This window comes from Apium graveolens, chromosome 2, assembly GCF_009905375.1.
Source record: "Apium graveolens cultivar Ventura chromosome 2, ASM990537v1, whole genome shotgun sequence".
In the NCBI taxonomy this organism is placed as follows: Eukaryota; Viridiplantae; Streptophyta; class Magnoliopsida; order Apiales; family Apiaceae; genus Apium; species Apium graveolens.
Genome location: NC_133648.1, coordinates 75,066,936 through 75,081,731, shown reverse-complemented (window position 1 = coordinate 75,081,731; position 14,796 = coordinate 75,066,936). Strand labels below are relative to the sequence as shown.

Here is a 14,796-nt window from a genome sequence, read left to right as displayed (position 1 = left end):
TTCAGGTTGAGAAAGCTGAGCTAGTAGGCTTCTTTTGGAATAATTTAAGTTTGTAAAAGTTTGTAATAATGTTTAATACTCAGTTTGAATTTGAAATAGTTGGGATTTGAACGGTTTGTAATATATTAGTGTGTTTGGATTGTGTGCATACTTTAACCTGTTGCGGTCCGTGGTGGTTGGTAAGTAGGGTCATTGCATATATTATTATTATCTTTATTATTGTTATAAGCAGGTTATAATTAAGGTGTGTGTGTGGACCCCAAACTTCTGACCCGGGTTTGGAGGGCGCCACAGGTTTGGTATCAGAGCCACAGGTTATAAGTCACTAACACAAGCCTAGGTTGACGGGAATTGGTAGAGGGATAGGATTAGAAGTAAGGTATAGGATGATAGAACATTGAGAGGTTGAGTGTTATGGTATAACCGGTATTAGTATAGTTTGTGTCGTGGTACGAGATTCTTATATTACGATATGATTTCAGATAGCAGAGATGGCCGACTCTTTTATTCCCGTATCAGCTGATCACTCAGAGCCTTCAGTTGGAGCACCAGCATCGGATCCACGTCATGTTATTCCACCAGCATTGGCTATTCTACCTCCACCGGTGTTGCAGCCCGTACCATTGCAGGCTATTCCACCTCCAGGCATGAGGCCACCTGTTAGAGGACCCCCACCGGCTGATTCAGATTCCAGTGGGCATTCAGTAGCGAGTGCCCCATTCCAGTCTACATTGCCCCCAGTTCCTTATTACCGGTATGAGGCTCTTCTATTGGAGCGTGATTCCTTGTTGGCTCAGATTAGAGAGTTACAGCATATCATTAGGACTACAGATGTTGATCGTGGTGTGAGGGAGCTTCGAGAGGAGATTCATGTGACACGGAAGGTTCTTGAGGCTAGGCTACATGGAGCTACACTACCTGGCAGAGGCCCTGATGCACTGCTGGGCTGGGCTACTGAGGTGATGGAGGACTTTGAGAGGCTGGCAAGACCAGAGTTTCCTTGGAGCTGAGTTAGAGATTTTGAGATGGAGATGCTGAGCAGTGTTGTTATGGTTATGTAGTATGGACAGTAGTGTGTAGTGTGTATCAAAAGACTTTTGAGTTGTATTTATAGACTAGCGATGCTGACTAGTGAGTAGGTTGTTGTACCCTTTTTGCTTTTACTTTCGAAGCGTCTTTACGCTTGTACTACCTAAAACTTTTGATCTATATATCAGTACCTTTTCCTTTCCAACACTGTCATTTACTTTATTGCACCTGTTTTACTTTACCTTATTTATTGCACCAGTATATCCTGTGATACCATGTACCCTATTTTCTATAACTGTTTATATTTTGTAAAGAAGCATGCAATTTACTTAGTTACAACTGTTTTCAAAAAGAGATATTTCTATTTCACAAAACTTTTCTTTTATACAAAGATTTGATTTAAAAGCTAAATAAATTGATTGATTCTTTACAGAAAATGCCTCCCAGAAGAAATAGCCGCACCAACACCCAGAATGAAGAAACCAACAACAACAACAATAACAACCAAAATGATATAAACCAGAATGTGAACCCAGGACCCATGGACCCAGCAATAGCCCAGATTCTTCAAATCTTGGCCCAACAAACAATTCACCTGGCACAACAACAGCAGAGATAGACCAATCCCCAGGTAACTTTCAAAACTTTTCAGGCAGTAAACCCACCAGAATTCAAGGGTTCCTTAGAGCCAATTGAAGCAAATGTGTGGTTAAAGGAAATAGAGAAGGCTTTTGCCTTGGTAAAAGTGAAAGAGGAGCAGAAGGTTGAATTTGCAAGTTACTATCTAAAAATGAGGCCACCTATTGGTGGGAAATGGTGAAAACATTGGAAAGCACAGATGTTATTACTTGGGAAAGGTTTAAGGAATTGTTTTTAGAAAAGTATTTTCCTCAGTTTGTTCAGGATCAAATGGAGCTGAAGTTTTTAGAATTAAAGCAAGGGAACATGTCGGTAACAGATTATGAGGGGAAGTTTGAGGAATTGTCAAGGTATGTGCCGTCGTATGTTGATACTGATAGAAAGAAAGCTAAGAGATTCCAGCAAGTCTTGAAGCCATGGATCAGAGGGAAGGTAGCTATTTTTGAATTGGATACCTATGCCGGGGTTGTACAGAAAGCTATGATCGCAGAGACAGAGAGTGAGATGTTCCAGAAAGAAAAGGAAAGCAAGAAAAGGAAAGTTGAGGGAAGTGAGGGTCAGTCACAAACAGGGAAGTTTCCAAATTTTAAGAAGGGCAAGTTTCAGCCAGGGAGAAATTTTAATTTCAGAAGAAAAAATGCAGGAGACGGAGGCCAGGGCAATCGTTCAGCTAATGTGAATCAGCCGAATCAGTTGAGATTAACTTTTCCAGATTGTCAAGTATGTGGAAAGAAACATGGAGGAGTTTGTAACAAGTTGAATGTGGTATGTTTTAAATGCAACCAGAAAGGGCACTACTCGAGGGAGTGCCGAAATCAGCCAGCAAGAGAGCCAGCAAATAAGGATCAGCCTATCCGGAATCCAGCAGTGAAAGTTCCAGTTATTGGATTTACATGCTTTAAATGTGGGAAGCCAGGACATATGGCCAGGGATTGCAAGACACCAACCCCAGTCAGTAATGCATTAAGGATTATGGAATCTACCCCAACAGTGAATGAGACTCCGAGGGCTAGAGTTTTTGACATGTCAGTGAAGGATGCGATCCAGGATACGGATGTCGTGGCAGGTACGCTTAATGTGAATTCTTTATGTGCCAAAGTGTTAATAGATTCGGGAGCAACTCGATCGTTTGTTTCACAAGATTTTGTTAGTAAGTTAAATTGTCCAGTTGGGTATTTAAATGAAATAATGACTGTGGAATTAGCAAATCAAGAACGTGTAACTGTTAACCAAGTTTGTGGGAATTATGAGATTGAGATTTCTGGTAGTAAGTTTTGTGTAGATTTGATACCGTTTAAGTTAGGAGAATTTGACATTATATTAGGAATGGATTGGTTATCTAAGCATGATGCTCAGATAGATTGTCGAAATAAGAAAGTAATGGTGAAAACGCCAGACAAAAGAATAGTAACGTTCAAGGGACAGAAGCAGGTAAAGAAGTTCTTAACGATGATTCAAGCCAAGAAGTTACTACGACAAGGATGTGAGCATTTCGTAGCATATGTGATCGACAGAAGTCAGGAGCCAGCAAAACTTGAAGATATTCCAGTTGTAAATGAATTTCCAGACGTATTTCCCGACGAGTTACCAGGACTTCCTCCAGATAGAGAAATTGAATTTGCAATCGACTTAGCACCTGGAACCGAACCAGTATCCAAGGCCCCGTATAGAATGGCGCCCGTTGAGATGAAAGAGTTAGCAAAGCAATTGCAAGAGCTGTTAGAGAAAGGAGTAATTAGACCCAGCGTATCCCCGTGGGGTGCACCGGTATTATTTGTCAAGAAGAAGGATGGAAGCATGAGACTGTGCATCGACTATAGGGAGCTCAACAAGTTGACGATCAAGAATAAGTATCCGTTACCCAGAATTGATGATTTGTTTGACCAATTGAAGGGAGCCAAGTATTTCTCCAAAATCGATTTAAGATCGGGATATCATCAACTAAAGATCAAACCAGAAGATATACCAAAGACAGCTTTCAGAACAAGGTATGGGCATTAAGAGTTTTTAGTGATGTCTTTTGGATTGACCAACGCCCCAGCAGCGTTTATGGACCTGATGAACAGAATTTTCAAGGAATATTTGGACAAGTTCGTTATAGTATTTATAGACGATATTTTGATCTATTCAAAAATGGAGGAGGATCATGCGGAACATTTAAGGACAGCTTTGGAGATTTTAAGGAAAAAGAAGTGATATGCTAAATTGTCGAAGTGTGAATTTTGGCTACAGGAAGTTCAGTTCTTAGGACACATAGTCAGTAACGAAGGGATCAAAGTGGACCCGGCAAAGATCGAGGCAATTACGAATTGGGAAAGACCGAGAACACCCACTGAGGTAAGAAGTTTCTTGGGATTGGCAGGATATTATCGACGATTCGTTCAGAATTTCTCAAGAATTGCAACACCATTGACAAAGCTTACACGAAAGAATGAAAAGTTTATATGGAATGACAAGTGTGAAGAAAGTTTTCAGGAATTGAAGCGGAGATTAATCACAACACCTGTTTTGTCACTTCCAGACGATCAAGGGAATTTCGTAATTTATAGCGATGCTTCCTACAAAGGATTAGGATGTGTTCTTATGCAGCACGACAAGGTGATTGCGTATGCGTCAAGGCAATTGAAACCACACGAACAGAAGTACCCTACTCATGATTTGGAGTTAGCAGCTATAGTTTTCGCTTTGAAGATTTGGAGACATTATTTGTATGGAGAAAAGTGTGAGATTTTCACGGATCACAAAAGTTTGAAATATATATTTACCCAGAAGGAACTTAATATGAGACAAAGGAGATGGTTAGAATTGATCAAAGATTATGATTGCTCAATTAATTATCATCCCGGTAAGGCGAACGTTATAGCAGACGCGTTAAGTCGGAAGGAAAAGTTAAATGTATTATCCGTACCTGAAGAGATATATAAAGAATTTCAAAAATTGGAATTGGAGATTAGAATTTGCAAGCCTGAGGAAGCAAAAGTGTACGGTATGATTTTCCAACCGGAGTTATTGGAGAAAATAAAGAAATGCCAGAAAGAGGTAATGGATCAAGATATAAATAGTTTGGTAGGTGAGGAATTATGCACGCAACAAGATGATCAAGGTATTCTTAGGTTTTCTTCAAGAATTTGGATTCCACCAGTAACGGAGCTGAAAAATGAAATTTTACAAGAGGCACATAGTTCAAGATATTCCATCCATCCAGGGAGTACCAAAATGTACAGAGATTTAAAGAAGAATTATTGGTGGCCAAATATGAAGAGGGAAATTACGGAATGGGTTAGCAAATGTTATACCTGTCAGAAAGTTAAAGCGGAGCATCAGAGACCAAGTGGATTGCTACAGCCATTGGAGATTCCAGAGTGGAAGTGGGAACATATTGCCATGGATTTCATAGTTGGATTACCAAGGACAAGGGCTAATCATGATGCCATTTGGGTTATAGTAGATAGACTTACCAAGTCAGCTCATTTTCTGCCTATAAATGAAAGATTTTTGCTCGACAAGTTAGTTCATATGTACTTGAAAGAGATCATAGTTCGTCATAGAGTTCCAGTGTCTATTGTATCTGATCGAGATCCAAGATTTAAATCAAGATTTTGGAAGAGTTTTCAAGAATGTTTGGGAACAAGATTGAATATGAGTACGGCCTATCACCCCCAAACGGATGACCAAAGTGAAAGAACGATCCAGACAATCGAGGACATGCTACGTGTTTGTGCTATTGATTTCAAAGGAAGTTGGGACGAGCATTTACCCCTAGTAGAGTTTGCTTATAACAACAGTTATCACGCCAGTATTGGGATGCCACCTTATGAAGCCCTTTATGCACGTAAATGTAGATCTCCAGTATATTGGGACGAAGTAGGAGAACGCAAAATACTCGGACCTGAATTGGTGCAACAGACAAAGGAAGTTGTTGAAATTATCCAGAAAAGATTAATAGCCGCACAAGATCGTCAAAGGAAATATGCAGACCAGTTAAGAAAAGACATGGAATTTGAAGAAGGAAGCTTGGTATTATTAAAAGTATCACCGTGGAAAGGACTAACGAGGTTTGGGAAGAAAGGGAAGCTAAACCCAAGATATGTCGGACCTTTTGAAATCCTTAAGCGTATTGGCAAGGTAGCTTACGAGTTGGCGTTACCTCCGTACATGGAGCACATTCACAATGTTTTTCACATATCAATGCTTAAGAAATATAATCCAGACTCCAGGCATATAATAGAATATGAGCCAATAGAACTTCAAGCAGATTTATCATATGTAGAGAGTCCGATAGAGATTCTAGAGGAAAGAGAGAAAGTATTGAGAAATAAAGTGGTAAAGTTAGTAAGAGTATTGTGGAGAAACCCAAAGGTTGAAGAGTCAACCTGGGAGTTAGAAAGTGATATGAGAAAAAAATACCCTTATTTGTTTTCTTAGAGATTCTGAGGACAGAATCCTTTTAAGGGGGGAAGGATGTAATATCCGGGATATATCGTGAAATTATTTTTGCTATTATATAATTATTATGTGTGTTCAGTATCTATTCTGTGAGTTAATTGTTAAGTGTTATCTGTACTTGAATATTCAAAAATAATATTAATTGAGTATTTTATTTTTTATATGTCCAAAATAAAATATAGATAATTGTCATATCTTCCTAATTATTTTTATGTTGGTTTATGGATTTATAAGAATCATATGAAATTTCTAAAATCTTTTTCCGGGTAATTAAAATCTATTTTATAAAAACAGGAACCAACCGACGTCAACCGTTGTTACGTTTTTGGAACCCGAAACTCTTTCGAGAACTCCTTCCTAACCTAATTGTAATATTCCGAGCATATTCCATGTTTCGACTTTTTCGATCCGGCGTATGGTTTGTCCTGCGCGGGTCCCGGCGCAACATTTTCGATACAATATTCATTTCGGTTAATCAATAAGACCCGTATTTTCGATAAACGGGAGCTTTTTATTAAACTATCATAATTATCACTTCGTAATACGTGTAATCAGGCGCTGAAACCAAGACCGCAGTACAAATTGTACTGATTTGGATAATTATCCCGAAAACCGATACCGTTTGGATCAGTTTTTACAAATAAACGTACCGTTTTATATCCGGAATGATCCAACGGGATACAAATTTTCCGTAATTATAAATAGCCTTTTACCGTATTTTATTTCGTATCAAAATCATTTGCAGATAGTTAATTATATAATTTTCAGAGAAAAGCCCTAATTTCCTAAAACTGTTCTAAGAATCAAACAGTAAAACGAAGGCGTTACCGATCTCTGTTTTCAAAGCTTGAGTAACCAAAACGAAGGATTTGAAGTGTTCTATCAGATTCTGAGCTTTGTTTCAGTGCAGAAATCAAGGTTATTTTTCTAAAAATTTATTTATTTTCGAATTTATTTTATTAAAAATATGAATTTTTGTTCGGATGATTGTTTGTATGATTTGATGATTGCATGTTGTAGAGCTTGTTTTCCTGATGATTTTCATATGTCATACGTCTGATTTGGAGTTCAATAATATGTTCAAATTTGAGTTTGATTTTCAAATTTCAAAATTAGGGTTTATAACCCGTATGAATGTTTTTAATTGAAATTTGGGGGTTTCTTATTCTGTGATAGATTGATGTTGTGTTATAGTGGGTTGTGTTCTCTGTAAAATTTGCAATCTAGTCGTATAAGTTTCATGAACCAACGAGGTCTGTAGAGAAGGGAGTTGTGTTTTGAAGTTTTCTGATGTTCGCCGGAAACTGGAAAACTTCACGGCCAAATTCCGGCCAACTCAGGGATTGTTAGGATGAATTGATTGCATGGTTATGTTCCTGATGTTGTGTAGATGTGATCTGGAGGTGTTGATGGGGTGAGGACGCCGGGAACGTGTTCTCCGGCGAACCCGATTGTTTTCCAGCGAAGAGCTGGAAAATTACAGTTTAGTACCCCAACTTTTGAAAACGATGCAGTTAGGTCCCTGAAGTTTCCAGACTTTGCAAATTTAGGATTCCTGTTTATAAAATGTTTAAAAATTATATTTCCTATTTATTTTTATTGTAAAAATTCATTTTTAAAATTCTGAAAATTCTAAAAATTATTATTTTAATTCTGAAAATTATTTTTAATTCACAAATAAATCTAAATTAATTAGTTAATTAATTTCAGTTAATTTATAATTGATTAATTGGTCAATTAATTCGAAAATTAATTGATTAATTGATTTAATTGATTTTAATTAGTTATTTAATTAGATTTAATTATTTAAAAATGATTTAAAAATTCTGAAAAATAGTTTCGAGCTTTAAAATATTATTCTAAATTATTTCCAAGGCTCGATAATTATTCTAAAATTATTTCGGAGCCAGAATGGGCCAACCGAACCCTGTTTATTAACCCGAAATTGATCCAACGACCCATTTTAATTCCGAAAAATATTTTAAAAATCATTTTAAATACCAGAAAGTATATTTATGACCCGAGACTTCTTTATAAATAATATATCATTGATTACGTGATGTATTATGTGCTATATGTGACTTGTTAATTGACTATCGGTCTATATATTCGGTGTTTACTTGATTATTGCATAACTTTCAATCCGTTAATCGGATTTGGGTAAAACGAAGGGTAGATAGAAATATGTGTTGAATAAAATTCCATTAGTAAATTATTGATAGATGCTTATGTTATGTGAGCAGAAGAGGCAAGACGTAGGAAAGGGAAACAGGTAGTTGAGGAGTAAAACGGTTGTGATTGGAAGCGAGTGCAGTGTAGTAAGCTAATACCAGGCAAGTGTTCTGAACCTTCTCGAGATATTGTAGTACTTGATAATCCTGTGATATTGCAAGTGCTTTGAAGCACATAAACCTAAATCCTGATTTCAGTTATTGTCCTTGAGCCATGAATCATATTCTTTCTAATCCATTGATTATTGTATACCCAAACAAGAACCACAAATCTACGATACTACTCTACAAATACATACAAACTAAATACCAAACACTGAAATGAACTATTATATACTCAACCATGGTATCTTATACTTTGAAAGACCAAATCCTTGAAACCTTGAAACGTTGATTCCTTTGTTATCCAATTCTTTCATTACCCAGCATCCAAGCTTTTAAATTGCCTTATTGATCCTTACAAGGATTGAAACCCTTTCATTGTTAAACATTTATTGTTGTTAATGATTTCGGTTATTGTTTATTATTGCATACTCTGTTATTATGTTAGAATTGGATTGTTTTTATAAAATTGTGGACCAGATTCGTGGTCAGACCATATAATGGTCAAGTTAGGCCAATGTGTGCCTTGGATCCAGTAGTTAGAGCAATGATGTGTGCCTTGCTCGGGGTTAGTGCGTGACTGATCAACAGCCTAACCTTGGTTTTTAAATTAAAAGTATAATATCCAATTCTAAATCATAATCCATTGTTCACTTGATATCATAACCATATTCACCTGATGATCATTATTCTCAGTTGTCATTGTGACTTGCTGAGCTAGTTAGCTCATTTGTGCGATGTTGTTTATATTCTTTCCAGTTAAAAAGGAACCAGTTGGTAAAGAGGATCCCCAGTCCAGCGCGAGAGCTAGGGGTTCAGGTTGAGAAAGCTGAACTAGTAGGCTTCTTTTGGAATAATTTAAGTTTGTAAAAGTTTGTAATAATGTTTAATACTCAGTTTGAATTTGAAATAGTTGGGATTTGAACGGTTTGTAATATATTAGTGTGTTTGGCTTGTGTGCATACTTTAACCTGTTGCGGTCCGTGGTGGTTGGTAAGTAGGGTCATTGCATATATTATTATTATCTTTATTATTGTTATAAGCAGGTTATAATTAAGGTGTGTGTGTGGACCCCAAACTTCTGACCCGGGTTTGGAGGGCGCCACATAAGGGCTAAGGAAGGCTAAGATGAATACTTAAAGAAATGTCTGCGGAAGATTGAGAATTAGCAATTGAATACTAAGCTTCAAAAGTATGAGAATTTGATCAAAATTGAATATTATTAGATCATTGAAGAGTTAGCAGAAGAAGTTAGAAATTGAAGATTCAAGTACCTGGAGGTAATGAGGAGTAATTGCAGGAGATCACTTTTCAGTCAGAATGAATAGCAGGAATCAAGAAGTGTTAAGAAGAAGAATGAATCAAGAATTGGATAGTTTAAATGGAAAGAAAAGTTGCACCCAAAAGGACAGTAAAGGTATGTTTGGATTTTTTTTAGAGCATGAATTTCAATGTGACTAAGCTGAAGAGTAAAATATAAAGAAAAGCTCACACTTCTAAGATCCTATTTACCTGGAAGCATTTGGGTGTACCAAAACACGACAAAGAACTTTTGGGCAATTGTTGATAAGTCGACGAAGTCTGCACGTTTCCTCATAATTAATGAAAGGTACCCTTGGATAAAATTGTGACAAAGTATGGAGTCCCTGTTCTTATTGTGACTGATTGAAACCCGATGATTTACTTGAGGTTTGGATGAAGTTCTCGGAATGCTTGGGGATTGAGTGAAAAATAAGTACCACTTGCCATTCCCAGACAAATGGTAAAAGTGAAAAGACGATTCAAACAATATAAGCTATATTACACTACAAAAACTAGAATAGACATCGCACTTTTTACATCAGTTACAAAAAAACCGATGTAAAAACAATTTTTGACATCAGTTGCTCTCAAACCGATGTGAAACAGCATTATTCACATCAGTTTCATGGCCGACCGTTGTATATAACTGCTTTTTAAAAAATTAAAAAAACACGGAACAAATTGTTCCCCCTTTACTACTAAAAAGACACGGGGGAATTTTTACTTAAACAAAATTCATTCCCCTCTTCTCTCTCACTGCTCTCCCTCCCCGACCTCTCTCTCGGTACACTCTCCCTCCCCGACTTCTCTCTCTCTCTCCATCTCCGTCTCCGTCTCTCACCTCTCAACTATCACTCTCCCCTCTCTTTCACCTCTACCCGTTATAAGCCCTAAAACAAAGTTAAACCCTCTACCCTCTCTTTCACCTCTACCCGTTATAAGCCCTAAAACAAAGTTAAACCCTCTAATTACAGATCGAGCAAGAAGGTTGACATGCAGCCCTGAGAAGTGTTCATACAACCCGAATCAAGCAAGTTTTACACAAATCGAGCTCTGTTTCACCGAAATCGAACCCTAATTTGTAAGTGTATTTTCAATTAAATTTGATTTTTTGGGACTTTTGATTGGTGTGTGTGTCTTATAGTCAGATTATTACTGAATTTGTGTATCTTTAATTATACAGTATAAAAATCTCATTTATCTAATTTGCACAGATGATATCAAGGCATGGTGGATCTGGGGCTATTGGTTTTCGCCTCTCATGTATGCACAGAATGCTAAAGCTGTGAATGAATTCCTAGGAAAGAGTTGGAGTCATGTAGGTACCCTACGAATTTTTGCTATAATGAGAAGGAAATAGAGGATTTTTTATGACTAACAATCGTGACATTATAAAAATGCAGGTTCTTCCTAATTCAACAGAACCTTTAGGAGTATCAGTGATGAAGGCTCGTGGTCTCTTTCCACAAGCATACTGGCATTGGATTGGAGTTGGAGCTTTGGTTGCCTATGTTTTCCTCTTCAATACTATCTTCACATTAGCTCTAACTTACCTTAACCGTAAGCACTCAACTCACTGTACTTCCTTATCTATGTTGAATATTAAACTAAAGTGAATGCATACTGAATATTAAATGGTCAATTTTGTGCAGCATTTTGGAAGTCTCAGGCAGTTTAAAAGAAGAAACCTTGGCTGAGAGAAATGGACAATTTATTGAATTGTCCTCGAAGGGTAAGAGCTCTTATGGTGACATCTCATTCTTGATTTTCCTCGACAAATTTATGTGCCTTGGCAATAACATTTATGATAACGCAGAGAAAGGGAACCAAGATCGAGGAAATGTATCTTCCAGGTCAATGTCAGCAAGAGTGGGTATTATTAGTGAAGATAACCAGAAGAAACATGGAATGGTTCTTCCTTTTCAACCTCTGTCCATCACATTTGATGATATAAGCTACAGGGTCGATATGCCTCAGGTATACTCAGTTTTTCTTAAGATGCACATAATATAAATTTACTTGTGTAGTTTGCATTTAGTTGGCTAGAATGTAATGACATTTACGCATACTCTCTGTTCCACTTCCATCACATCTGATTTACACATATCTTTTTCACTCTCATTTATAATTATGTCCTCTATCCTCTGTCTACCTTAGTTACTTTCTAAATAAACTGATGCAACAGATAAGGCTTTAAGATATTTAGATAGAAAGACTTTATGCTTCGATATTCTGCCTGGTCCTTAAAAAATTTCTTGCAGGAAATGAAAGCTCAAGGTGTTCCTGAAGAGCGGCTAGAACTTTTAAAAGGTGTCAGTGGCGCATTTAGGCCTGGAGTTCTTACGGCTCTAATGGGTATTAGTGGAGCTGGGAAGACTACTCTGATGGATGTCTTGGCTGGTAGAAAAACAGGTGGCTATGTTGAGGGAACAATCACAATATCTGGATATCCGAAGAACCAAGAAAGTTTTGCTCGTATCGCAGGCTACTGTGAACAAACTGATATTCACTCTCCTCATGTTACAGTTTATGAGTCCTTGTAATATTCAGCATGGCTTCGATTGCCTCTTGACGTCGACGCTACAACAAAACATGTTATCTTTTCCTCTAACAAACTAGTCTCATATTTATCTGAAACGCTCATGCCTTGCATCTATTTTGGAGATTAAGCATTGTGTGAATGTTATGAGTTTCCAGGTTTTCTATTACAAAAATTAAATCCCAATTAAATCCAAATATATGTCTGTTGGACAAATATAACTTTCCTTCACACAGTAGTGCTACAATTTGACGAAATTACAACCATAAAATCTGAACTTTTTCTGTCAAGACTTGACCAACACCCTTACGGGACAGTTTATCTAATCAGCATACTTTGTGGTTCAATATAATTCCCATAAATTTTTGTAATTATTGTTCCAAATTGACAGACTTCAAGGCTAGAATCAGATTTGAGCAAATAACTGTTTACGTACTTTAGGTACATAAATTGAGTGACTGAAATTAATTTATTGGACAACAGATGTTTATTGAGGAGGTTATGGAGCTTGTAGAGCTGAGTCCTTTTAGGGAAGCTCTAGTAGGATTACCTGGTATAGATGGTCTTTCAACTGAGCAGCGCAAGAGGCTGACGATTGAAGTTGAGTTGGTAGCCAATCCATCTATAATTTTTATGGATGAGCCCACTTCAGGACTTGATGCCAGGGCAACATCAATAGTGATGAGGACAGTGAGAAACACAGTGGATACATGAAGAACTGTGGTGTGCTCCATACACCAGCCGAGCATTGACATATTTGATGCTTTCGATGAGGTGAAATTTAATAATGTTAAGCACTAACATAATTAATGTTTTGTTCTATAAGATAATCTAGAATCTTACTGAATAAATTCTTAAATACAGCTGCTCCTATTGAAACGAGGAGGTGAAGAAATATATTTTGGTCCATTAGGCCGTCTTTCTTGCCATCTAATTGAGTACTTTGAGGTAAGCTTGCTAAATCAGTCCAAGAAAACTCAGATCATTTACATGCAATTTATAGTGCAAGACTATTTTTGAATTTTCTTTGTTATCAGCTCCCGTAAAACCTTGTATGGATAAAATGGCTTATATATATTGGAATTGAAGACTACATCAACCTTATTGTCCAATTTTTTTTGAGAATATTTGGGCACCGGAGTTTGAACTTAAAACCACAGATATTAGTTCAGCTCCATTACCTTGTCAAGTTATTGGTGGGTACGAGTGTGGGTACGTTGTCATGCGTTACATGAAAGATATATTCGAAGATAAAGAAATGAAATTCATTACCAAGGTAATAAATGTACATTTAGCGCAATCTGCAAACACCTAGAATAAATGTACATTTATCAGGGCATATTTATATTTATAGTATAGTATGCTAATTCGCTGTTTTTGCACTCTGTAAATTTCACAGTGGGCAGCTAAGACTCGAAAGTGCTACACAAGGGAGGAACATGATGAAGTGCGATTCGAGACTCTTCAATATGTCCAAGAGTTTGTTTAGTCTTCATGTTACCAGGGAACAATATTTAGTTTGATCAATACACTGTCATCTAGTTGGTCGTTTGTTCGTTTGGTTGGTCTTGTCATCTGCTTAAGTAGTCTGCTACCACGCTAGTACCACGCTTTGCTGGAAATGACTTACGTAATTAGACTAGTTATGGCAGATCATGAATTGTGGATATTCGGTCTGACTTGTTTAAATGATTGTTATAACTTTTGTTGGATGATTTGCAAGTTATTATATAAATTTTGTTGCATTTCCGTGCTTGTTTGGTGCTTGATATATAGCTAAAAAACTTTTAGTATTTCAGTTTTGGTTTGCGATTAGTCAATTTCAGTTTTGATAGTTTTGGTTTGCGATTGGTTTGGTTTGTGATTGGTTTGCGATTGGTAATTTTTGGCTAGTTGAATATGTGAATAATAAACATCACTAAAAATGTAAAAACCGATGTGTATGCTAATAAAAAACAACAGCCATATTGTGTTCTTTTGTACCCAAAACTGATGTATATACAACTCAATGACATCAGGCAAAACAATTCCAAACTGATGTTAAATCAAATAAACAACGGTTTTGAACCGATGTCTTTGATTTTAACATAAATTATATACTTTAGACAACGGTTCAAAACCAATGTCTTTGACCTTAAGAAAAATTATATACTTTTTACATCGGTTACTAACTGATGTGTAAAATATGTTTTAACATCGGTTGAATGAACAACCGTTGTAAAGTATAGACATCGGCTAAAAACCGATGTCTATGTTAATCTTTAACATCAGTTTTTAAACGGGGGTGATGTTAATAGTCTTAATAAACATCATTTTTTAGAAAAAAACTGATGTAACAGGTTATAATCACACTGTGTGTGATATCTTTAAATTGATTATAATCTCTTAGTTTTCAAAATTAAAATGTTGTTAGGTACTTATATAAGATAAAGGACATAAGTTTATTGCTAAAAACGATGTGGAAAGCTATGTTTTACATCGGCTAAAAACCGATGTCAAAGGGGGGGA

At 36.7% G+C, this 14,796-nt stretch overlaps 2 protein-coding genes across 3 annotated transcripts; both read left to right on the top strand.

The window, feature by feature from the left end:
• Positions 1-9,828: 9,828 nt before the first annotated feature.
• LOC141690776 (pleiotropic drug resistance protein 1-like) lies at positions 9,829-11,427 on the top strand. Its single transcript, XM_074495551.1, has 4 exons — positions 9,829-9,864; positions 10,933-11,067; positions 11,153-11,309; positions 11,402-11,427. The coding sequence occupies exons 1-4, from the start codon at positions 9,829-9,831 to the stop codon at positions 11,425-11,427; spliced, it is 354 nt and encodes a 117-aa protein (XP_074351652.1).
• LOC141705982 (pleiotropic drug resistance protein 1-like) lies at positions 10,499-12,406 on the top strand. 2 transcript variants are annotated; one of them, XM_074508836.1, is made up of 6 exons: positions 10,499-10,830; positions 10,964-11,067; positions 11,153-11,309; positions 11,402-11,481; positions 11,566-11,726; positions 12,011-12,406. In XM_074508836.1, the coding sequence occupies exons 5-6, from the start codon at positions 11,607-11,609 to the stop codon at positions 12,290-12,292; spliced, it is 402 nt and encodes a 133-aa protein (XP_074364937.1). In that variant the 5' UTR covers positions 10,499-10,830; positions 10,964-11,067; positions 11,153-11,309; positions 11,402-11,481; positions 11,566-11,606; the 3' UTR covers positions 12,293-12,406. The 2 variants fall into 2 exon arrangements, with proteins under 2 accessions (XP_074364937.1, XP_074364938.1); XM_074508837.1 differs by having other exon boundaries at positions 10,964-11,071.
• Positions 12,407-14,796: the final 2,390 nt, after the last annotated feature.

Coding starts and splice junctions, on each gene's coding strand:
- LOC141690776 (XM_074495551.1), top strand. CDS start 9,829: ATGGAAAGAAAAGTTGCACCCAAAAGGACAGTAAAG. Junction 11,068..11,152: donor TAGGAAAGAGTTGGAGTCAT/GTAGGTACCCTA, acceptor ATAAAAATGCAG/GTTCTTCCTAATTCAACAGA. Junction 11,310..11,401: donor AGCTCTAACTTACCTTAACC/GTAAGCACTCAA, acceptor AATTTTGTGCAG/CATTTTGGAAGTCTCAGGCA.
- LOC141705982 (XM_074508836.1), top strand. CDS start 11,607: ATGTCAGCAAGAGTGGGTATTATTAGTGAAGATAACCAGAAGAAACAT. Junction 11,727..12,010: donor ACAGGGTCGATATGCCTCAG/GTATACTCAGTT, acceptor AATTTCTTGCAG/GAAATGAAAGCTCAAGGTGT.